A 24,429-nucleotide genomic window follows, 5' to 3' on the forward strand; every position below is an offset into this window, starting at 1 on the left:
TATTCGACAGAATATTTTATGATGTTAATCATTTGGTAGCATCATAAAGCACAAAGAAATTGGTGTCTGCAGGCATCGAAATCTCCATGAAAATTCCGAAAGAGAAACACGTTCCTCTTGGTCGATGCAACAAAGCTAGAAAACGCGTCGAATCGTTAGAATGTGTTTGACGATAGAAAAATTTACTTGCAGGTATCCACCCACTGCTGTTTTATTATCCCGAAATGGTAGCGCAAGACAAGTCCCTTGAGTCCAAAGGAAGACGGTTCGAAGGCGAAGCGAAGATATCGTGGAAGAACGCTGCGCGTTGAGCACCGCTGAAGGTAAAACACAGGTAATATACCTGCCTGGGGCTACATCCATCCCCACCCGGTCCGGTTCTCTCTCCTTGGTCGGCTCTCAGCTTTTCTCCAAGCTGAGTCGAGCCGTTAGTGTCGTTGTCGTAGGAGAGAATGGTAGTAATGTGTATCGCGGAGTATCGTGCAACCTGAAGGACGTCGTCATCGTTGATCGCTGAGTACCGATCCTCTTCTTCTTCCTCGTTCCCTCTTCGTGTATTCCATCAGGCATTCCTTACTATCGAATTCGGCCATCGAATCAAAAGCTATCTCACCTCCTGGACCAATTCGTTCTGAACGGTTCGTGACCTGTTTCGTGATTCACTTTTTCACGGATGCTCGACAGTCTCGAGGACGACGACGATTACCTGTTGCTCAGTATTTTAGCTCGCTGTGGTGCCGTGTGAGGTGAACGTAACACTAACCAGAGTGGAATCTAGCAGGAAAATCGACGGAAAATAGAGAAGAAAAAGAAGAAGAAGAAGAGGATACCAAGATGCCCTGTTCCGCGGTGACGCTGTCCCTCGCGACCATAACCGGTATCATTGCCACTGGTCTTCTGGCGATCGCCTTTTCTACGGATAACTGGCTCTACACCGAGGTCAAGCGTGCCCAAATCCAGGTTCGAATTCGTTCTTTTCAAGTATTTTTTCTATGACGCAGTCGCGAGTTCTTTTATGAACAAAAAATTTAGGATGCCACGTTGTGCTCATTTCTATCTTACACGTTCCATGGATAACCCTGTTTCTTCTCTCTAACCGAATATCGTAATCGGACATAATTTGTAGTTGATACATTTTCGTTCCCCCTTTCTCTTTTTACTAACAGTAATTTATGCGAAAATGTTCGTTGCTTGATCCATTCTGACGTGACTGTTCCGATATCTCGCTCTTTCGCAGATGATTTTTGCGGTCCCGTATGTAGGATACGATCCTCGAACGGCGAACGTGAGAACAGCGTTACATTCTGGGAATGCTTCACGATATTTTCATAGCAGAAATACTGGTTTCCTTGTATCGTTGATTGTATCATCCCGGATGCAGTCAACATTGCTCGTGGCGAATTTTCATGAATTCCAACGTGGAACGTCCTCCTGGAAAATCATCGATGACACCTTATACTCTCGAATTTTTAGCATCGGAAGGGATGTTAGAAATGCACTGCTGATTCTCAGTAATAAAGAAACATAGTTCTTGAAACGCGATCTAATTTATAATGCGTTACATAGAAGAATTACGGTAAACGTGTTTGAAAGTTCGTTCATTGCATGGTTAGTGTTCCGTTGTTCGCATATTTTGTAATTCCTCCGGTTCCTCAAAAAAAGAAAAAGCACAGATTGCCGCTTCTGACTCGATGAAATTTTATAAACGTTTAATTCCTCTTCCGAAATATTTGACAAACTTGTTCACGATGGCAATATTATAATCACGAAAATACGAAGAAATGATTTCGTTGTTCGTGAAGCAAGACCGGAAGTGGAATCTCCTCGGTTTCCGTCGTCCTTGTCACAGGTGAATGTTCGGGTGGAAGGTCAAGTTCATCCTGGAGGGCGTTGAGTGGTTGTCGAGTGGAAGAAATTCTCACGAAGCTTTCGTGAAATATTCGACGGGAAGCCGTATTACATTTATAGCGAACGATACCGTTCTTCCATGCAACTCGCTTCGACGTGAACACCATTAAAGTCACGATCCTCTCAAGATCCTGGAAAGTGTTACTTTTTATATGTATTTCCAGTTCAACAGTCGGTTAACGAACGGTTCGAGGATGAATAATACGAGGAATTCTGTTTCCTCTTTCTTTAGCTACAATCATCTACGCGCCAAGTAACTAAGAGATTTCAAGAATCGTTCTCTTCATTTGTCACGTTACATGTTAACGTCCAAGCAAACGATTCTACGATTGCTTAACTTTCAATCTTCCGCGACATATAACGATTTCAGTGTCACGGAATTCCAACTGACGGTATTAAGTGTTAATAGAAGATACGTCAAAGGAACATCGTTTCGCATCGCGTGTTGTATATACTTATTACAGTAGTGGCAGAAAGTATCCGTGCATGCACCCCTATTCTGTGATGAAACGTTTATTATCATGTTCTACATTTCATTGTCATGGTATAGAATTTTCGTTGCGAAATGAATGTACTACCATATGCTACGAAATTTAATATACTCGAATCTAATTAGTTCGTATGTAAATGCTATACTAAGTACAATGGCGTGTAAGTAGTTTTTGTAGGCACCGTATACTCAAATTGACTATGATAAATCTCTGTAAATGATAAACTCTACGATAAACTTTGTAAAATCTAAAACGTACCAACCGCATTCGTCGTAAACAGAAACGCTCTTTAGCGTAACCTTCTAGCAGAAACCAGTTATTAAACCAGAATTGTTCCCATAGTGTTGGAACAGTCTTGTTTAAAATGGAAAAATTATGAGGTTTTCATGTCACGGTTGGATCGATTGCGATCGCTCGAGCAGTTCGATTTCGGCCACTCGTGTTTCTAGTTCGCAGAGTGTTTCGAACGATCGACATTCCGGACCGCGCCCATTTTCAGCGCTTGTCGTCGTTGGCTCGACAAGTTTTGCGTTTAGCCGTATCGGAAAGCACGCAGCGGAGCGGCGCAATCGTATGCACTCTCCTTTATGGGAATCGGCCGCGGATCGTGCCGAGACACGGGCATTTTTCTCTTAAACGTACACCGCGATTTCGTTCACGCGCAGCTTTCTTTCGACACTTTATTTGGTAGCTAGCGTTCAAAGAAAAAAGGAACCAGTCGACTCTGTAAATTTTCTTGAGAAGCTTTCTTGCTGATTCAGCGACCAACGAGAGTTACTCAGTGGATGATGCGTTATTAATGATAAATTCTTCCGAGAAATGCCACGAGACCGAGTCTTGTTAGAGTTTGAACTCCACTGGTGCTGTCACCATAAAAATGTTCAGAGCGACAGCATATTAAAGGGAAAAACGTTAACCAGTACGATTGATGGAAGAAGGTCAGTGTCTTCGATAGGATTAGAACTTTCTTAAAGTTTGATATTTCTATCCTTTGTTTACTTGTTGGAATTGGAGTAAGATTTACTCGTTGGAACACAGAGTTGGCTTTGTGCCAACTTCCTTTCATCGGTTTGCATTAATTATAGACTTCAATCCTGAACAGAGACTGGTCCATCAAAAGAAAAAAGAAATCGAGCCAGTCGCGAATCGTTGCTTTATAAGAATCAGTTTACCGAGCCGTGAAGAAGAGACTCACGGTCAAAAGACATCAATCGACACAAATATCCTCGTAATTTAGCACAGAGAGACAGAGGAAACGCATACTCATTCTTGGACAACGTCCAAGAAGAAAAACTTGTCGCGATTTATCATTATGACACAAGGGATTTCTCAAATAGTCCATTCATTCGCAATCCCGCTGTTCTTAATTCAGACTTCGTACTCACGGCGTTGCGATTCATAATTTCATCTAATCTACGATTTTATTTGCCATTTCCTCGCGACATTTGTCAATGATCAAGATATACCTATTCGCAGGGAAGCAACGTTAGATCTTCAAAAAGATATGCAACGCACTGAATGTTATCCATATTTTTCGGAAATGTATGTTAATGTTAGAACTATCAACAAGACAACAAGAAAATAAAGCGTAATTCATTGCCAGAAAAGATGAAAAATATTTCAAGAAAACACTGGCGAAGTTTCACAAATGGCAGAATGTTTAATAATTCATTTTAACTAAGTCTTTCGTAACTTTCGCCAAGTGTCCTGTTGTAGTCAATCGTCTTGATCATTCTGCTAATTCTGGTACTAAATTCGTCCCGTAATTTAATCGCAAGTCGGTTCTAGGCGAACGATCGTCGGGGTATCATTGCAGTTTCCTCGCGAAGCGGTCGATCGTGGTCGATAGAGAGGCGGCATGACGTACCAAGCTCTGTTATTTTTGCCAGCGTTTTGAGCGCGTTTACCTTGGCTATCGCAGTCGATGAGCACGCATTAGAATAAAAATGTTGGTTTGTTCCCCCGTCACCGTCCACCAGGCAGATCAGTATATACAGTTATGCTATTTGTACCATCTCCCCCTGAACAGTGCAAATGATTACGGCCTTCCGATCGTGCAACGTCGACTGCCATTAATTTCCAACATCGGCAAATTACGCTGCCATGCGCCATGGAGAGCCTCTTTTCTCGAGAACTTATTTGGCCGAGGAATCCCGTCGACCTTTGTGCTCGTTTCCCTTTCGCGATGTTCCATGCTTTTCGCCTCTCTCAGTCGGCAGATCTTTGGTCGAGATCAATTTAGCGTGGCTTCAGACAGTCATCTTCTAGCGTTAACACGAGAAAGATGTAGATACTTCTGATCTGCTTTTGGCATCGTGGAATAAGAAGATTAATCGATGTTGCGCTGACCGTAAGAAAGTGAATATCGATGAATATGATTATATTCTCTAACCTGTTGAATTGCCACTCGAATTGCCAATTTGTCCCAGATATGTTTTTAAATGACGTACAGTATCATTTGCTAAAAATAATTTTTACGGAATTTCCTTAATGAAGACTGGCTCGTAATGAGCATAAGCAATTATCGCAAACATGAAGTAACCGAGTTCGAAGGCCAATATCTGGTAATATCTTGTTTCCTCTTCGTATTGGTTTCTACTTGTTTTAACAGGAAACCAGCTGGCAATGCACGTGTTGCACACAAAGCAGAGCTTACTCGCAAACTGTTTTCGTTTCTGGGATCAGACAAAGCCGACTACGAACGTGACTTTGTATCGGTTGATTCACATTGAACCACGTGCTATAATAAAATTTAATCACACCTTCCAAACGGCACGAACTAAACAAGTCAATGTCGCAACTTTTATGCCGAGCTATTGTTCGAATTGTACGAGCCGTTTAACGCAAAAAGCGGTGTAAATAAAAATGTTGATTACTGGATAATGTGGGATAAAGTAAAAATTCTGCGAGAGATCGAGTTGACGATTCTCGCTTATTCTGAGATCTATCTACCGAGAAAATAACGAAAATATACTTACACCACTTTTCCACGAAACGGGATGAAGGTTACGCTTTCGAGATGTGTTGTTAAAGGCAAAAAATTGATTTACGCCACTTCTGCATTAAACGGCTCGTATAATGAAGCACAGTGCGAGAAAAGAATTGATAAAATAATACAGAAGCAGGTTTTCTTATAAATAAAATAAGGTCAATTTGAAGGAAATATTCAAGATTCTAAGATATCAGAATTGCCGGGAAGCACGAACGAAGTCACGCATTGTAATCGGATGAAACAAAAGAATCGCACAGAATTCGCACGTCTACGTTTAAAAACCTTGAATCCTGAGAATAAACCTTGCTTTTCGATGGTCCAGTGCTCGTCTACATTCATGTGCTTGTCACGCTCTAGAGCGTCGAATAATGTTTGAAGCTTCTGCGACCAAGTCGTGATCGTAGCGTGACTGGACCGCTAGGGTAACTCCAACTTGATCGATCAAGATGCTAGTCCTTGCACCGGTTTATAGAACTCAATTCCTTTTCTTCCTTGTTTCTCTTCTCTTTCTTTCTTTCTTTTTTTCAAGAAGTTGCCCGAACCGTTTATCAGAGAACATCGATTCGCGATTAGTTCATCGTCGCTTTTGTTCCTCGTTACTTAATAGCTTAGGTATCATTAATCGATACATGAAACAGGAATTGCCACGATACGTGTTGATATATGTTCAGTTCGCTGTAACACAAATTTCGCTGTTACGAAACTATAAGACCTCGGGAAAAAACGTGTTGTTCGATTCTTATGTCATCAGCGCGGTGTTTCAATTGCGCGATGAAGATCGCTGTTGGAATTTGTTATTGAAGATATTCCGATCGATGTTGATCAGAGTCACTTTTCTTAAATCGAATATCAAAAATCAAACGATCAGATGGACAATTCAAAGACCGCAAGCCGCACCTGTACGTCTGCATTTTGAAATTAACAGCGACCATTCAATAATAATCAACTGAGCATTGCAAGGATACCAGAGCTATTGCGGGAACGATCGGAATGTCGTTTTCAACAATAAACCTTTACCTCTCTACGACGTACTTTCGTTGTTGCGCAAACTGCCTGTCTCTGCCGGCTGTAGGGGATAAGACACAGTCTATTAGCCGGTAGTCTCTCGAACGATCTCTGCGTCCATTCATCACCTATTTCTCGTCAGGAAATAATCTGGTGCGTGGGCCAATGTTCGCAAAGTCAATGCATCATTGTTCGAAGGTGGTACGCCGCGATTCCGGTCTACGAACGGCATAACGTGAGAACCCGGGCAACGTTACGTTACCGTCGAGCTTCATTGGGTAATCGAAAATCGCGAGCAGCAACAAGAGTTTCATAATCGTTCGCTGAATTCACATTTTATTTAATGCCGAATGTTTACGCCGGGAAATCCCTGCTTCATTCTTAACGACAACGATCGATATTTCGATGATTTACGTATTCATCGCTTTTTTAATGTCCGAAAGCGAATCGAACGATCAAGCAACGTACATACCAGTGGCATTAGAAGGCGATGTCGAATAGTAGAGATCGTAGAAACGTTGAGAAATATTTTCGCAGGCAAATTACACGGTTGGTGTAGCTAGGCTTTCGCAAATTCAACGACAAAGTCGACTGTCAATGTCTATCGCCCTCAGGGGTAATAATGATCGTACTCGCCGAATCGAGAAATAGGCTAATGACAGGAGGATCCCTCAGCGTTGCGCAAGTATGATTGCGACTCGCATAATTCGTACGAGCGCATGTGTTTATTACGTCGATGAGCGACCGGTGGAACTGCGGTCGCAAGGTATAATTGCGGTTCCATTGAAGAAATCGTGACATAATCGGAACATCGATTCAGGGCACGAGTTACAAAGGAACAGGTAGTAAGAACGACACGTCCTTGCCTTCGAACGTATACGACGCATTATATTACAATGCAAAGTCGATTCTTCGACCTTCTTCTTCCTTCCTCGCCATATTTCCCTCCTCGCCATAATCCCTCGAAATAAATTCGTCAGGAACGCCTCGCGGAACATTAACGATTTAGAATCATTTAATTATTGTTAGGAAAAGTAATCGGCACTGAGAGCGAGCTGCTTGAAATTAGAAGCTGCAAGAGATTACAAGAAGAAATTAAAATTTTCTAGGAAAATTAGGAAATTACACACGTTTCCGACCGCGTGATTCTCCAATGCGCATAACAGGTGATTACACGAGTGGAATGCTAGAAACAGCTGAGAAATTACATCCCTCGCGTTCCCCTGCTGGGTGCACGGAATTATATTCCCTGAAATAACGGAACCCTTCGTTTTATGTCTCGAATAGTTGGCTGGATGAATTGCTCGAAGCACGAGGGAAACGAATTACGTAAACTTGAAGTAACCAAGAAATATAAACGAAAAATTCATCGCGAACTAGCGTTCCCTGTAAAATCATGTTTTCTATTCTTTTCTTCGAAGGCACTTAATTTTAGTTTTTAGTAAATTTAGTTTTTACGACGATAAAGTTTCGATCGTCTGGGTCGAAATGTATCAAATTCTTGGAATGTCTATAGGTGGATAAAATGTAACGTAGCTGGAATAAAGAGATGAAGATGTCGTTTGACAGTAGAAAATTAATGTTATCAAAGCAAAGTGAATTTATTCGTGTATCGGTGGATACTCGATGGCTGGTTCACCGCGTAACAGTGTTGAAAAATCGAAATGAAAGTTGCTCCATTTGCAAAATCGAAATGTTATTGAAGAACGAGTTTGCACAGTGAGCAGAGCCGCGATGTTCTTTTTTTTCTAATCCAGGCCGCGATAAGGGGCATTTAATTAATGCGTCGAACCCGCAAGGACATTGAACTCGCAATATCCCCTTTTTGCCTTCGACATGTATATCTTGCGTTACTGGTTGCTGAAAAAGGAGAAGCAAACGCGATTTTTTACCGAGATAGATTTGCTTGCAATAACAACGAATAATTTATACTTTGACGAGGAGAACGTTTTTCTATAACAAACGCTTTTTTATTGTAATATTTCTCTTCCGGTCAGAAGGTGATAAAATCTAGAACATTTTTTCTAGCAACTTTTGCAACTTTTAACGTTGATTCTAGAAAGGTGTCTCTGAGATAAAAAGTAAAATATTGACCGTACCACCGTGAAAGTTTCTGCATGGTAATAGGATTGGTTAACAAGACATCGCATAAATGAACCATGTAACAAGCTAATAATGCACTCGATATAATCGTACAATTACCATATATCATTCGCGTTTTTTATCAATCTAGACGGAACAAAGGGAACCTGGTACATTTTCTCCTGTCGCTAGAAACAGGACGTTTTCCGATTTATGTCAAGATCGTATCTAGGGTAATTTTTTTCAGAAAATCCCCGCCAACTATTATCATCCCACGCATTGACGTACAGAGGTTACGCGTTGTCGCCCACACGGGCATACTTCGCACTTTATCATTCGCAAGGTTGCCGTAACGTTGGCGAATGTGGCGCATACTTGTCCCTTTAACTGTGATACCGGTGCATAAGTTAGCTCACGATTCTACGGTTGAGTTTAACACGTTGCATTTCCGCTTGTCGACGTGTTATACAATTGAAAACCGCTGCATCAAACCGAATAAACGTAGTTCAATTTTTATTACTTAACGATATCTTAATTTTTCGTCTATTTATGAAATCTTGTATTCCTAAGTTTTTCACCTATTTGTTCCGTCAGGTTTTCACCAGGAAATTTTTTTAAAGAAGCATACTTTCGATACGAGTGAATATAGAGAATTGACGCAACGTAGAAGATTGGCCAAGAGATTCACGCAGTACCCTAGACCCCGGACTTTGCTTCGTTTCCTACGCACAAAAGCTAATTACCCGAGACAACACAACGTCAAATCCCCATGATCAATCATGCTTGCGAATCCTCTCTCTACCTGAACGATCTCTATTGTCGCGAGGCATCCTCGACTCGTTGAACCTCCCAAAATGAAAGAAAAGTAAAATCCCGACTAATTAACGCACTTTCATCGCGATATTAAGTTTCTCCGCGAAAAAGACAGTTTAATTGCCGCGGGATAGTTGAATCGCGTTCAAACCGAGGCTTGGACGACTTGCGATCGCGACAATTGGCTCGTGGCGAGCCAAAGATTCTCGTCTAACTTAACGTCTAACGATCTCCATTGAGCGGCGCGCGTCGGGTTTGCGTTTTCCTTTCTATGTCAAAGAAATCGCCGAGGCTCGACGATGTTCCCGCGCTCGAGGCGAACAGCGCGGCGCGGCGGTGGCGAAACAACGATGTGAAAGCAGATTGGAACGACCTGGACAAGGCTCGATGGGCCTCTACGACTCTTTCTTTTCTTTTTCACGCACGTGACAAACGATTAAGGACCGTGAGTCCGTTATACGTGCCGTTGATTCACGTGTACCTTGCTCGCGATACCTTCGTTCTTCCTCTCTTACCGCCGATTATCGGTTGGAACTCGTGCGTGTTCACCTGTTGTCTAATTATCGCGGAAAGTCGAATCGTTCCCTGGCGTTCAAAGTCGTTTTCGACGCCGACGATTCTTGGATTCTTGAGAAAGCGGATACTATATTACACTAAAATCTATCGTAGCGTCTATGAAGAACCGTTTATCTTCAGAAACTATCAACCCTATCCGTGACTGACTTTCTTTTTCTTCCAGTATTTCTCTAGTATCGTAGTAATAGGATGATTCGTTAAAACAGTAAACCGAGTTTGATAATCTCGTATCTGCAGTTTGCGATAGACACGGGAAAGTAAATGCAGTAGTACCAAGTTTACGTGAGGATCTAATGCAATCTATTTAGTAGTGAGCATAAAAGTGGGCAGAAAAAGAAAGGAAGTCGCGTGATTCATCGTCGAGAAACAGGCTGTGAGATTTTGCTATTTTTACAAGCACTATTTCCATATCATTACAATACACCATGTATTTTTAATCGATCATTCATAATCAGATTTATGAGAATCACGAAGACAACCGAAATTGCGAAATTAAAGCAATATATCGTCAGCAATGCTTATCGCGTCGATCGTACACTCTCATAGAAAAATGTTGCATGAGGCGTGGATGTTCTTCAAGGTTAAGAAGATTTCGCAACTTGTGAGTATTTGGAATCCGATTACCGCGCCTTATGTTCAAACGTGAACGTGGGATGTGAAATTTCTCAAGTTTCCTCTAGAAACACAGGCTCCCTCGCAGCTTCTGTGGAAACGATTACAGTAGTCGATAGTCTCGATAGTCATGATCTCGCGTAATCACGTTGGAACACGAACGGGAAGCGTCATTTTCAGAGGAAACCCGTTTCTGAATTACGCTTACGAGGAAGTACATACGCTTTGAAATAAGCCAATAGGGAAAAAAAGCAGGAATGTTGTTCCTTCCTGCGTTTGCACATGTCCGAGGAAAAGTCTGATGGAGTTAAACTACACCAATATTCCTTCACGTGATAATTATAGGCTAACAAAATGCACGAATCTACTTGTAATGGTATTCTTAGCTTAAGGTTGCATTTCGATGGGTCTCGATACAAATTAAACGACAGAGGAATAAAAGCGATGGTGAAATTAAGAAATTAACGATCGACCAATCAAAAGTTTGAGACGATATATATATATTATTTGGATAACCAACGTTCTACGATGTTCTTAATAGCTATATTAGTATACCTGATGAAACCTTGAGGAAAAAAGGTCTTGATGTCCGTGAAATGGTGAAAACATGTTGATGGTAGTTTGCCAGGAAATTAGGATTACTCGAGACACGCATGAGAATCACGCGTAGCGAGCCATCATTATATCGCGGATAAGTACACGGATCTTAAACGCTTTATGAAAACAAGTGTTTTCTGGTTTCATGCGATTCACACCGCTCGAAAGATTTCCCGCGCGACCCCGCATGCCTTATTACACTTTCTACGTGATGCTGTATCAGAAAATTGCCAGCGTACTTTCTAAAATAGGCCTGATAGAGATGTCCTGGAAATTACCGTGACGTGGTCCCTATCGATCTCCTTGCAAGGAATTCGTGTAAAACAAGAGTGATTTAAATCCTTTTTATGGCTGAGGATGTTACAATGGTCGACCGTAATTTCTCGTGTGTCGAAGTTTCGATGGATTCTGTCATAGTGTTTGATTCTACAATGATAATATATATTATATGATTCTTTAATTGTATGTTACGTGAACGCGATATTATCGTTATTTTTTTTGCACACACAAGTGTAGAAATTACCAGGGTGCTCGTACTGGTGGGTCTTTAAACAGGTCTTTAAAAAATGTAGCACAATCGTAGCAATGTGGGTACTAGTTATTCACGGTAGATTTAAGTAGCGTCGTTGTCCTGGTTCCGCTACATCCAGTAATCTTCCAAATAACAATCGCGAATAATTAGCACGTTGCTTAAGGATCGATGGATGAAACGAATAATCAAAGTTTGTTGTATAATGATAACTGTGGCACGAAAAAACATACTTAATATCGTAGAAGAAATATACAATTTGCCTGCGATGCTCATTTTCCTAAATTCTCCGTCACGTATTTCACTCTCTCCTCGACTCTTCCCCAAACACGTTCTCTTAATTAGATTTAAAAGAAACTGGAAGCTAAATTTACTTGTACTCTACCTAATTACAACCACTGAACCATCAAGCAACCAGGAATAAAAGTACCGTTCTTTTTCTCACACAATTTGAACAATATGTACGCGAATATACGAAGGCAAATGGAAACGGTGGTAAGAAAGGAAAACTAGAAACTCATTTCCATGTTGAGGAATAGCTGTAAAAGGATTCTCATACTTGGTCGACGATGCAGAAGAACGGTTCTGCACTGGGCTGTCATAAGATCTAAAATTACATTTAATTTCGAGGGCGGTATGCATGGCGCGCATCCTCGATCGCAAGAAAGTCCGGAACTCGAGCCGACATGGTTGAGTAAACGCGCTCTCTAAGCCTCCTTCTAGGATAACGCACGGCTTCGTTTCTTCAGGAAGTGAACGAATAGATACCTGTGCCTGTCGTTGGAACTGAAAATTTGTAACACGCCTGTGATTTCCTTTCCTTCCGCAATTTCCTCCACGGGACCCGGTTCAGCCTCACCTGGTACACGTAACTTCCGACGAAAATTCATTCCACGCGATAGTCTGCGTGACTCTCGGGCTATGAGTACCTGGATCAGGCAATTTTCTAAAGCTTAAGTTTCCGTTTCCGAAACGCGTACCAACGCGATTGTAACTAAAATTTCTTGAAACGAAAGGTCTCGCTTTTTGAATCGACTACGTTTTTAGTAATTCTAGGTAATTTTCTAATTAGATAATGTTCCACTTCCGATCATCGGTTTACTTAGGCACCAGTCGATGAATAGGTCATCTGCCAGCGATAAATTCCTTCCAAGTTGTGAAACGGTGGTTTCACGAGAATCGACCGAGGACGTTTCATGAATAATTTCTGGTAATTTATTCGACCGGACTTTTTCCAATTGTATCGAAAGACGTTTGGCCTCTTCGAATTCACGGGGAATCGCGATTCTTGCTTTCTTACTTTCTAGCGATCATAACATTTCCATAAAGCGACTACAGCCACGTCTAATCTGCATTCGGAAACCAACGACCGTTCACTTTCCGTTGCAACAATGTTTCCTTGTTCCCTCGCTATCGTTTTCACCGGCTGCCCGATCATTTTCGTCGATTACACTCATTTAGGATTCGTTTGTTCGGTGTGATTAACTAATAGAATGACGCGTGTGTGAATACAAAGGGAAGGGATCGTTGGATAGCGTGAATCATTCGGACAAATTGTTTTGTTGCAGCAATATGCAGCCAAGCATGCCGAGCAGAGCCACTTGGTGGTGAAAATGAATACAAAGTACTATTACTACACGAGGACGCAGGGTCTCTTCAGGATATGCTATCCCAAAGAAAGGCCACCGACTGGTAAGCATAATTGTAATCGCATTTTCCCGAATATATCGCTACCAAAATGTGTGCAAGCGCGTTATCTAAGTGATAGTTTGGCCGGTTGTAACTTGGCACGTACATAGTTTCAAGTGAAAGCCTCGTATCTATTGCAACGTCTGCATCTATCGTGACTCAAGATCAATTTGTTAAAGAATCATCAAAACTAACGTGAAATATTTGTGAAACATACTATACACGAATTTCATAGCCACTACACCTACAAACGTTTCACGTTGATGAAAGTATCGGTACAATTTGTCTTTCATTGGAATTTCGCTTTCAGAAATTGACTATTATTTAGCAAAGTCTCGTATCTCTTGAATACATTGTAATAGTAACGACAAATTCCGCGAATAAGGAAATATTCGCGAATTTTGGGAAAACCTAGCGCGACCAAAGCTCGAAAGTGACTTTTCACTCTCGCGAGTTCTGGTTCGGCCTTTCGGAGACTTTCTATGTTACGATACCGTAATGTCGCAGGTTATTCGATCTCACGTAATAGGTTAAGAGTTTATAATCTGCCGATTCGGTTGCACGCAGTTCTAGGAGAAAGGAAACGGCTCTCGTGAAATTGCCGATGTGTACGTGATGGTCCAAAGACGTCCCTTTCGAGCTTCTACGAGGTCGCTTGGTCAATATTGACTCGACTGGTTTCTATCCTGTCTGTTTCTATCGCGTGGAGAATGCGTTTCACGGAAATACTATCGATACTGTACGTAGTTTTCAGTCAGATACACAATAAGAAGTTGATTAGTCAAATGCTGTAAAAATATGCGAGACTTTGTTCTTTCGCTTTTTGCATATCAATGAATGGAAAGTAGGGCAACCGCATTAGGTTTTTGCGAATGACAGGAATTTTTATATTGCAAAGTAATCATGGGTAATCTGATTCTTTTACGAGTATCTAACTGAGTTAAAACATGATATTAGGATCTAGTTCGGACCCAACGATCGTTAGACCATGAAAATTTTAGATTATTTCATTCACGAGATTGTTTACTTCGTGTGAACTTCTTCTGTACGTACTTCTGTGAACGTACTTCTAAATGTATTTCTATGGCGAAACCAACGCATCTTCGTGATCGTTAGAATTAGATCCATAACTGGACTGTTGCGGCCATAATTTCATACCCAGCAGTTATTTTCGCTAGATTCTTTTACATATTGATTCGTTCGTTGTAATAAATTATTTAGAAATATCAATCTGCAGTCTCATTAGTAAATAATCTTACTAAAATTTTCGTGATTAAGATGTTAATAGTTTCGTATCTACTATATCGTGTTTAGAAAACGTATATTTACAATTGGTTGGCAAAATAAAGTAAAGCGTTAGTTAGTTCGAACTGGTGTGAAATTGTTCAGCTCAGTGTGAAATGAAAATTTCACATGGAGAACAGTTTCACAGTCGCCTGGTAAATAGCAAATGCAAATGCAAATGCAAATGATTAAAATCTGTCGTGAAAGATATCTGCTTAATTTCAGGCGATACATAATATCCGTGAATTACTACACTACCTTTTCTTCCTTTCAACTTTCTATGGTAATGATGCGTGTTAAAATCGAATCTACCTGCATTCGATAAGGTACTACGTATCGATAGTAAATATGTCTCATCTTCGATTATAACACAGAAGGGTAACAATATACAGGTGGAAATTTATGAACCTTAGGAAGCAACACTTGGAAAATAAATTTTCTAAAATTTCAAATTCACATTGTACAATTTTCTTTCCATTCGGCGTGAAATTCTCGTACAATGGCCAATCGCACGAGTTCGACAAATGGAAAGTTCGTTTGCATAATAAAGAAGCCAGGTCCGTGAAAGGGAGCCAAGAGCAGCAGCTTCGTAACAAAGAGCCGCATTTCCCAGTCTTCACAGCGCATGCAATTAGAATTATCGTTGTTCATATGCAAACAGCAAACGCGAAAAGGGCGAAGTCTTTCTCTGCGATTTTTACAATGAGAGGAGTTTCGTGACGATTACAGCAGCCTTCGCGATTAACAGTAACAGCATGGATCGATTGCTACTCAAGATCCTATGTAGCTTCGATGGAGGAAACATACACAAAAATTCATGATGATTTAAGAGCGTTGAGATAATGACAAACAAGATTATGCGAGCCACGTAACATCTTATGACTAAATTAACCTGCCGCACCTGGAACTTGCCACCGGCTTACACTTTGCTATTCATAGTTGTGCACTCATATCTATCATAATCAAACTCGGACATCTTAAATTATACAAGTGACGTACGTTCGAAATTTCATATCCCGTACTTTCTACTTAATTCGTTTCTTTGTGTTTATCCCTCTGAAGAACCACCAATGTTTTTCTTAATAAAGTAACAAAGATAAAAGGAACAAAATAACGGAAAGCAAAAATATTAAAACGGTAATGGGACTAGGTGGAACGCCGTCTGATTCGCATGAGTGCCGATAAACGAATGCCGGAATTTTATATTCTCCCATATTACACGCACGCCTTAAGCTGCTGGCTCTATAAATGACGATAGGAAATTAAGCATTTTAATTCAGAAATCTCAAATAAAGAAAGAAAGACAGCATTCTAGGCCTTGTTGATGAGATAACCAAAAAAGGTATCGAGAAAAATATATAAATCAGATTGCTATGGTAAAGGAACGTAAGGTAGCGTTATAATACAGCATTGTATCTAGCTACTGTTAATACGCGTCGCCTATTAACACTTAGCACGTCCACTCATTCCTCCGGTTGAAGCCTGAATATTTTATGAGATCATTATTCGAGAAAGGTTCGCATTTTCTCACGATGAGAAACGCAGGCATTTTCTAAACTTTGCCGCAGTGTAACGGAGTAATTCCAGTTTGTCCGGAAGTCTCGAGTTTCATGGAGAACCTGTATCCTTCGGAGGAAGAACGCCACGGCCGTGGGGAATCAAAGGACTTTCGGTAGAGCTACCATACAAACTGCTATTTTTGCTCGCTGTTCGAGGCGATATCGAGTTTTATTATAACCGCGAACGCACCGAGAAACGAAACGCCAGTGAATAGAAAGTACTGAGAAATTCTCGAGGAATGAGAACAACGATGGATGTTGTTCTCGTCGTTTGAGCGGAAAACAATTCAAACTATCGATACATCACGTGTACTGTCTTATACCGTTCTTCGACCGCACGTTCCTTATCGGTTCAGATGTTCCGTTTGTTTCCGGCGTTCCATTTCCGGTCTCGTATTTGATTCACTTAGCGTACGTGATCATTGTAAGTACGTAGACCTCGGCGAACAAGAAAAAAGCATTCATTGGAAGAAGTAATTATAATGAAAATGTGTCAGAAATACGTATTGTAGTTATAATAAATTAGGTGCAGAATTAAATTGACAGTGTTTAATGCCGTAAAAAGATATTTATCGATATTTCCACGGACAGGAATCGTCCTACAAAATGGGGGTCAGGTGCATACGTGGCGATCATCGTCGATACACGCGTGAAAAGTTTGAAGAAGCCGGTCATCGTCCGGTTTCGGCCAAGATTTTTCTTTTATTTGAATATTTTCTGTCTTGCTCGAGGTGACAAATCGTAGTAAGAACGGACAGAAGAAGGGGGACAGAATGGATGCTACGACGATCGAATATTTCTGAATGACGAGCTGCTATATTAACGCGTATACAGTTAACCAAGAGTCAACGATCTTGGCATGGCGCCTCGTTTAGACGAAACTAGATTCGAAGAAGGTCGAGGAAACCGTCGTCACCAGCTGAATTTCAAATATTTCAAACGGTATGCACGTTTGCGCGATGCATCCCTTACGCCTCTTAATTGAGTCCTCGAATTACGCGTACACATTATTTCTACAGTTCTATCTTCTAATTTTCTCTTCTTTTTTTTTTTTGAGAATAACTTTTTGAAAAAGAAAGTCTAAAAAATCTGTGAATAATTTTCCAATGTAATTAAATTGGAAAGAATAGAAAATTTCATAGATCCCTACACACCTTCTATATAAGAAAGAAGGAAGAGCATGTAAAGAATCGAAAAGATCGATGATTCGCAATTAATGTCATTACACTTTTCTTTGACGTTCCTAGAAGAAACAGGAAACCGTGAAAGCATCACGATACGAGCGCGACTCTTTCTTTTCACTACGTGAAATGCCTTTCGAAAGTAGTATTTCGTAGATTTGGAATGACCAAAGAGTACCGTTGCCCATGAAAGACAAGATAGAGGTATACTCGAGCCAACCAACTTGAGCATGTGTGTATACACATGCCATGTACATACATTCTTTACAGCCGGTGATAGCGCATTGCATTCTGGGTCACGTGCTTTTCGATACGCGTGTACACGATATGCCAGGGCTGTAACAAAAAAACTCGACACCTTCTAGTTCAAGAATTCTTACGATCGATTCGAATTGATTCGAACAAGCATTCGAGTCACCTATCGAGTTACATAGTTGCTCCAAGTAATTAAAAATCACTTTGTTTCTTACAACAGCAACTTTTATTCGCTGTTACCTTCTAAATAACCGATTGTCAGCACGTGAATATAATATAATCTCGTTTCATGACGTTTCAACTAGAAATAAATTTCAGTTTGAAAGGTAATAGTTTGCTAACTAGTATTCATATTAGGAGTAGAAGAATTCGGATCCTGTTCATTTTGCAACTAGCCATTAGACACGTGCGTAATTAGAACGTCTCCGAGGCAGATTTCCATGGCCGTCGAATTAATCGGCAACAACCGTGAAACTTCCTTAAACTGCCTCGATTTTTCGCAATTTCCCGCGGATTTCGTAAATTTATCCTGCACGTGTCAATTAAACGTCGGATTAACATGGTTTCTCTGTCGTGGCTAATTGTTGCAGTTCAAACCTATTTAAGTCCTGTGGAGACACACTGTATGAACATCAATTACTTCATCCCTGACGAAGAAAACCTAACAAGGGGCTTCTCGGACGATGCAATGACTCGACTTCGTACGTACAACGAATTAAATAAAATATCGATACGGCTTCAATGACATTACCTTAAATTTACATTTTCATCGCTGTACTTTATTGGTTTTCAGACATGGGCAGATCTGTGATAGCTCTGTTTATAGTGGGATTCGTCACAATCTTTACGGCATTCTGGACGGGAGTGGTAGGCTGCTGGAAGAGGTCACCAGGAAATATCACAGCCACTGCAATCTTGATGTTGCTAGCATGTTAGTGGCTTCGTAAATTCAATGCATATTCTAACCATTCACTCTATGATTAATGGCAGACCTACGTGTAGATATTTTTCAATTAATGCAATGTCACAATATTTTCCAATCGTTAAATTATCGTTAAGTTAAATTAAAAGTTTTAAGAAAGACGATCGCTAGCATTATATTTAAAGAATAGTATTATGTACATTAAATGGTAACTGTTTGACGACACAGGCCTATTAAGTGCTAGCGCCATGGGGCTCTGGCACGGAGTGGAATATTATGAGAAAGAGAAAATCGTCGGAGAAGAGTACTATCAACAATGGAGTAACGTAAGTAATATTTTTTTGCTACCCATGAATATATACTTTCGTATAGTCCGATACCGGTTAACACGACAGCTATCGCGCGTGTACACTTGTTCAAAGTTTGTTAACATCTATTGACATTTTCACTCCAACTATCATTTTTCAAGCTATCGTCTATGAAAATTAATTACGTAATTGCTCGTGAATTTCCGGAGTCGGTCTCGTGTACATTAATGTGTGCATCAAGATACGATAAACACTCGCTACCGCAATGGACTTGTGTAATATAGAAAGTATCTTGTTGCTTTCAATATTTACCAAACGAAAATATTTCTATCTTCGCCTCGACGAGATTTAAACAATCCTGATGCAATTTCGCGGTTAAAAACGATCTCTACGATTTACATATTATTCTATTTCCAGCAATTATATCATACAAGTAAGCTGAACCAATTCATATCCAACTTTACCGAATTGCAAAAGCAAATCCAAGCCAACCAGCTGATAAATAGATCGATAAAAGGATTCGATAAAAAGATCCACAAGAACAACTAATTATTGGTTCACCTTGCTGATTCCAAATAAATAATTCCTTACAGCCATACTTGACTATTCGAAGCATCGATCCAAACGGCCAGAGGGCACCAAGGATCAGGAAGAGTGGCACCAGAAAAAGGAGAAAGGTTTTCGAAGAAGGAACACGACTGTTTACAAAACAATTTGCCCGCAGGTTTTAAGGGACAACGCAGTGCAGTGGTACGGCTGGTCGTTTTACCTTGCCTGGCTGGGAGTGGCCACGTGTTTAGGCACGATGACGCTATTCCTCATAGCGGCATCCTGCCTCCGGCGGGAGCATGCCCGCGAGCAGGCACAGAACGTTCAATACATCATGCCAGGTGACACGAAAACGCTGAAACGACCGTACTAACTTCCCCCATCTTTTTTTTCTGGAATGCGGTTCTAGGTCCTGAAGGACAACTCACTAATCTCGTACGACTGGTCGTACGTGGTCGCTTGGGTCGGCGTCGGTTGGTCGTTGGTCAGCGCGATCTTGTTTAGCGCCGCGGCGATTTGCTTGAGGGGCGAGAGAATGCGCGAGGAGGCGATGAACATGCAGTACCTCATGCCTGGTACATATTTAACACCTTTTGCTTTTGCCACGAATACGACGAGCTCGCGCGGACTCCTGTTAAGGTCGAGGAACCCTCGCGTGATTCGCGGCTGCTTCGCGCATGTGGTGATTCGGTTGGAAAATTATTTTTTCTTTGAAACGTTTACTAAAGGAAGCCGAAGAATTAATTAATGGAATAGCTTTTTAGCTCGAACATGATGCGAGTTTTAGATTGGAAAAAATGTAAATGGACTACAAAGTGGGAGTGGAAATATGTGACGTGACTATGACAATCACGTTAACTTGCAGTTTTCTTTTCGTATCACGTTCTTTCTTTCTTTCTTTTTTTTTTCTTTTTTTTTGTTGTAATCGAATGTGGTGACAGATGTCTTGAAATATTTATAGTTATAAGAAAGGAGTCTGCGCGTGCATCGTGTACCACTAACTTTGATTCATGATTACTGGGTTGACCCCGAAAATGACGTTGCTTGGTTTGAAAGTAACGACAGTCGTTCTACTAACTCGAATCGATTCAGATGATACTAGAAGTTTAACGGAAAAAATAGTTGATGTAGAAGCAATAAATCATAATTTTACGTAAAGTAGAAATCGCCAGACCATGATGTAAGGGATTATGGCGCTCGAACGCAACAGAACAAAACAAGAGACTGCCGTGTTAAATTAATTATTACGTGTACGAACAGATACTAAAATTTAATGTGTTGTACGAAGAAGAGTTATTTCTTAACATGTACTTAAATAACAAAGAATCGATATATCGTAAACGGAATACTTATATTTAGTTTGGTCGCGATATAAATTAGCGGAGACATTTACGATTGGTATGATCGACTCTTCTTCAATTTTGTCGATAAAACTATAAATAACATACTACGTGGTATCAAAATCATCAGAGAGTGGAACAAAGTTAATTGGAATGAAACGTGAAAATCTCGTTAGAAAAACAAGACTGCATCAAACTTTCAAATATGTCTAAATGTTTAATTATCAATTGCTTCTATATCAACAAATACAGCAATATATTTTCAACTCTAAGATGATTACAATAAAATGGCCATAAATCCCACCTTGGAACGTATCACGGAGAAATAAGAATGAGAAAATGATTGCAAGTACAAACATAATGTATAAATGTCAAGTGATTATAGATTTAACAAATGGATCCCTAACTAATCATACTCAGGGAATCAAAGTACTGACAGAGAATGAGACAAATCGTTGCCCGCTTATTTAACATTTTAATCAGATAAAATGACCCCTGTACGAAAATGATATATTGTACATAAAATACAGATCGAAACAAGGTAAAGTTGCTGATTAAAATATAACCCCGTTTATCGTGGATACCATCAATCGTTAAGCATTCGTGCATTGAGGGAACGAGAATACTCGATATTCGTCTTCGTGAAACTCTTACTCGTTCGACTCACGGTCTGTTTCCACCGCGGATTAAAGCAATTTTGTCATGCTCTGATCCTGAAGAAAACTTTCTAGACGAAACGATCTCCATCGATCACCGATTTAAGCGATACTTTGTATTTCATTCTTCGAACCGTTTCAAGTTTTCTTTTCACTATAAAAAACAATATCATTGAGAGTCATTGCTTAGACGCTATTCATAAACTGCATATTAAAAAGACATTTCGTTGAACCGGTTGTTGATCCTAGTTCTGTTTACGACCAAGGTATTTGCGTTAATCTTGTAATTTTCTTGATAAAAATCCTAAAAACCGGAAGAACACGTAAAGCTACGAGCTATCCACAAGTGTGTTTTAAGTAGCCCCTTGGAAAGCGACACACTTGCCTAATTTTACGCTCGATCCTCTGACGCCTGCTGCTGTGCGATGATTTCCGCGTTCGCGTATTCAACGGTGTGCACAGTCACCTCGGAATGTAATTTAATTCACGTCCACTATCGCGAAAACAAATAATCAAAAGTACGCTTCGTCTCACGAAACAGAATCAACGTCATTTCTCGATCGATCGTCTCGAACATCCACGGAATAGAAGCCGTATCTATTTTATCTCATCTTATTGTCAAGTCGAATAATCGATAATAATATTCGTATCAGAAGAAGTTATTAGCGGAACGGGATTGTAATTATCGAGCGAATTTAAAGTACAAATTCGTCTGTTAAGGAATTGAGTTCTTAAATCAATCGGAAATGGCATCGTCCAGCCCCGTTTTACCCTCTCATAATAAACGAAAACTGCCAATATAATACCGATTGAAACATTAAAGCGTGGTTCTTAGCATGTTGCTATCTTTCTCTGTTAAACGATTCAAAGCTTTCGATAACAGTGTCTTTTGCATGCAATCAGGAAAGACTACGTTTTATTCGCGTCTATAACTTCATATGCATCAGAAGGATCAATTAAAATTGAAGGATCTTGAAACGATCTTAACACTTCCATCTATCGATAGCTCAAAACTGATGCTAAAATGAGACACCTTGTATATTTATCTCTTTAAATTCTAGATTTGTGATTTTCAATGATATATTCTTAACGGAAGAATGATTATCTGCAGCTAAGAACCACCTCCTTTACGAGAAATGAAACTAATATTTTATTTTTTTCATGGTTTTAGTATATCCTCAGAAGCAACAGTACGCTTATGCAGGCTACCCAGCACCGGCAGCATATCCAGGACCTTACTATCATGGATCGCAGTATGGACCGTACAATTACTGAAGAAAATTCGTGTCATCTCTATCAACAGGGGAAAGAAAGAGTCTAGAGCGCGGAGCGTGAAACGTGCTCGTAGTGAACAAAATGTAACCTGGCAAGCGATGATTCCCAAAGGGAATTATAAAAAAAAAAAAGAAAAACGAAACGAACGAGACAAAAAACGAAGACTCCGAGAGGTCGATCGTAAATCCCAAACCGAGCCTGCGCGAGGAGAAAAATAAAAAGCAAAGAAGGACGACCTTGGGTCCCGCCCTAGGTATAATTTATCATTTGTTTTAAACGATACGTTACGGACGTTCTGGTGCACACCTGCGGGTCCCACGATCTCCGATCTCCGTTTTCTCTTTCGGCAGGTGTCCGTTTGGAACATGATCGCTCGCACGGGAATCAGTTTGACTCGCGAGAGAGACAGTTGCTCAAAAACAATCCGCGTACTTACTTAGAACTGGGATGACCCTATATACAATAATACTTCTTTTTTCTTTCTCAAATCTAATATTCTTTACTGCATTACTCTTCGTACGTGCTGATCGTGCTAGGACAATAATAATAATAATGGTAATAGTAACAGTAATGAGAAGAGATATGAGCGTGGGAGAGACATACGTAACATAAGTGTTGGTCATTGATTACACGTTTGATTGGCTACATGATCTTTCTCAGGTGAATGAGGAACGGCATATCGTTCAACATTTATCTCGCAATATCGTGACGTCGAATTTCTAAAAGTACCGTACGACTGATGAGGTTAACCGTCAATCCTTATAGTGCCTTACTTTCAATTACCTTTCATTCTTACTGTAAACCGACAGTATGGAACATTATCATCACCGACAGTACCGTCGAACGCTTCGTTACCTTTGTTCCAGTTCAGGCGAGAAATTTATTAATTATAGGAAGGATATTCGAAGATATATAGCTAAGTGAAGCCGAAACTACACTGTTCCTTTAAAGTGAAACAATGTAAACTCGGCTTTAGAGTTAGCACACTGAGTGGAGGGGCGAATACGTCACACAAATATTGTGCAAAATCTTTGTTTATTTACGTCCGATCGAGTAGACATTTCGTCGGCGAAAGAAAAATTCGACAACATGGTGCGAGAGAAATATCCGTTAGTCAAATCGATATAAATGACAGAAAGCATAAAATGGGTGCATCGTATCATTCATAGATATCACATTTCATAATAATGATTTGCCTCATCACTCACTAGACATTTTAATGTGTAGATTCCCTTTTTTTTATAACGATATATAAGATTTCTTGTTGCGGTATCGTTACGTAAGGTATTAAGAAGTAAAAAATATTTCAATTACTTTATACATGCATATTTTTTTGAGTAAATAAATTAAATCAGATTTATACCAATTATTACTTCTTTCAATTGTTACAATTATACTATAAAAGCTAGACAAATGTGGAAAGAAATTGAATTATGCAAGTATACATAACTGTTTGTTTATGTACATTCAAAATCGGACATTTTATTGTACTCAGAAACAAATATTATTAAAAATCCTAACCCTTTATGTACTATAAAAGGTGCAACGTATCATTAAAAGTTATTTAATATATTTGATACGTTATAAACACATATGAATAATTTTTTTTACTTACCCATGAAATTCCAGCTTAACTTTTCTTTTCCGCTTTTTATTAAAAACGAGACGTTATCCACAGAACCAAACCGGTTTGAAAACATTGTATCTTCAAGGCATGTGTATTTTAAAAGTTCAAACTGTAAAACTAAAACCGTAAATAAATTTCACCACAAGTCTAATTTATTGCAATACACACAGTACGAAAAA

At 40.0% G+C, this 24,429-nt stretch overlaps 1 protein-coding gene across 4 annotated transcripts; it reads left to right on the plus strand.

The window, feature by feature from the left end:
* The first annotated feature begins 398 nt into the window (after positions 1–398).
* Positions 399–24,195, plus strand: LOC132916399 (uncharacterized). 4 transcript variants are annotated; one of them, XM_060976369.1, is made up of 8 exons: positions 403–638; positions 718–960; positions 13,174–13,297; positions 18,164–18,274; positions 18,367–18,504; positions 18,724–18,821; positions 19,762–19,927; positions 22,520–24,195. In XM_060976369.1, the coding sequence occupies exons 2-8, from the start codon at positions 835–837 to the stop codon at positions 22,621–22,623; spliced, it is 867 nt and encodes a 288-aa protein (XP_060832352.1). In that variant the 5' UTR covers positions 403–638; positions 718–834; the 3' UTR covers positions 22,624–24,195. The 4 variants fall into 4 exon arrangements, with proteins under 4 accessions (XP_060832351.1, XP_060832354.1, XP_060832352.1 ...); XM_060976368.1 differs by lacking the exon at positions 19,762–19,927 and adding an exon at positions 19,528–19,693 and having other exon boundaries at positions 399–960; XM_060976367.1 differs by having other exon boundaries at positions 403–960.
* The last annotated feature ends 234 nt before the right edge of the window (positions 24,196–24,429 follow it).

This window comes from Bombus pascuorum, chromosome 2 (genome assembly GCF_905332965.1).
Source record: "Bombus pascuorum chromosome 2, iyBomPasc1.1, whole genome shotgun sequence".
Taxonomy (NCBI): Eukaryota; Metazoa; Arthropoda; class Insecta; order Hymenoptera; family Apidae; genus Bombus; species Bombus pascuorum.

What these genes read in the sequence shown, in the direction of transcription:
- LOC132916399 (XM_060976368.1), top strand. Translation starts at nt 835, where the DNA reads ATGCCCTGTTCCGCGGTGACGCTGTCCCTCGCGACCATAACCGGTATC. An exon ending in TCAAGCGTGCCCAAATCCAG is followed by an intron (nt 961 to 13,173) that starts GTTCGAATTCGT and finishes GTTTTGTTGCAG; the next exon opens with CAATATGCAGCCAAGCATGC. An exon ending in CGTTCAATACATCATGCCAG is followed by an intron (nt 19,694 to 22,519) that starts GTGACACGAAAA and finishes TCATGGTTTTAG; the next exon opens with TATATCCTCAGAAGCAACAG.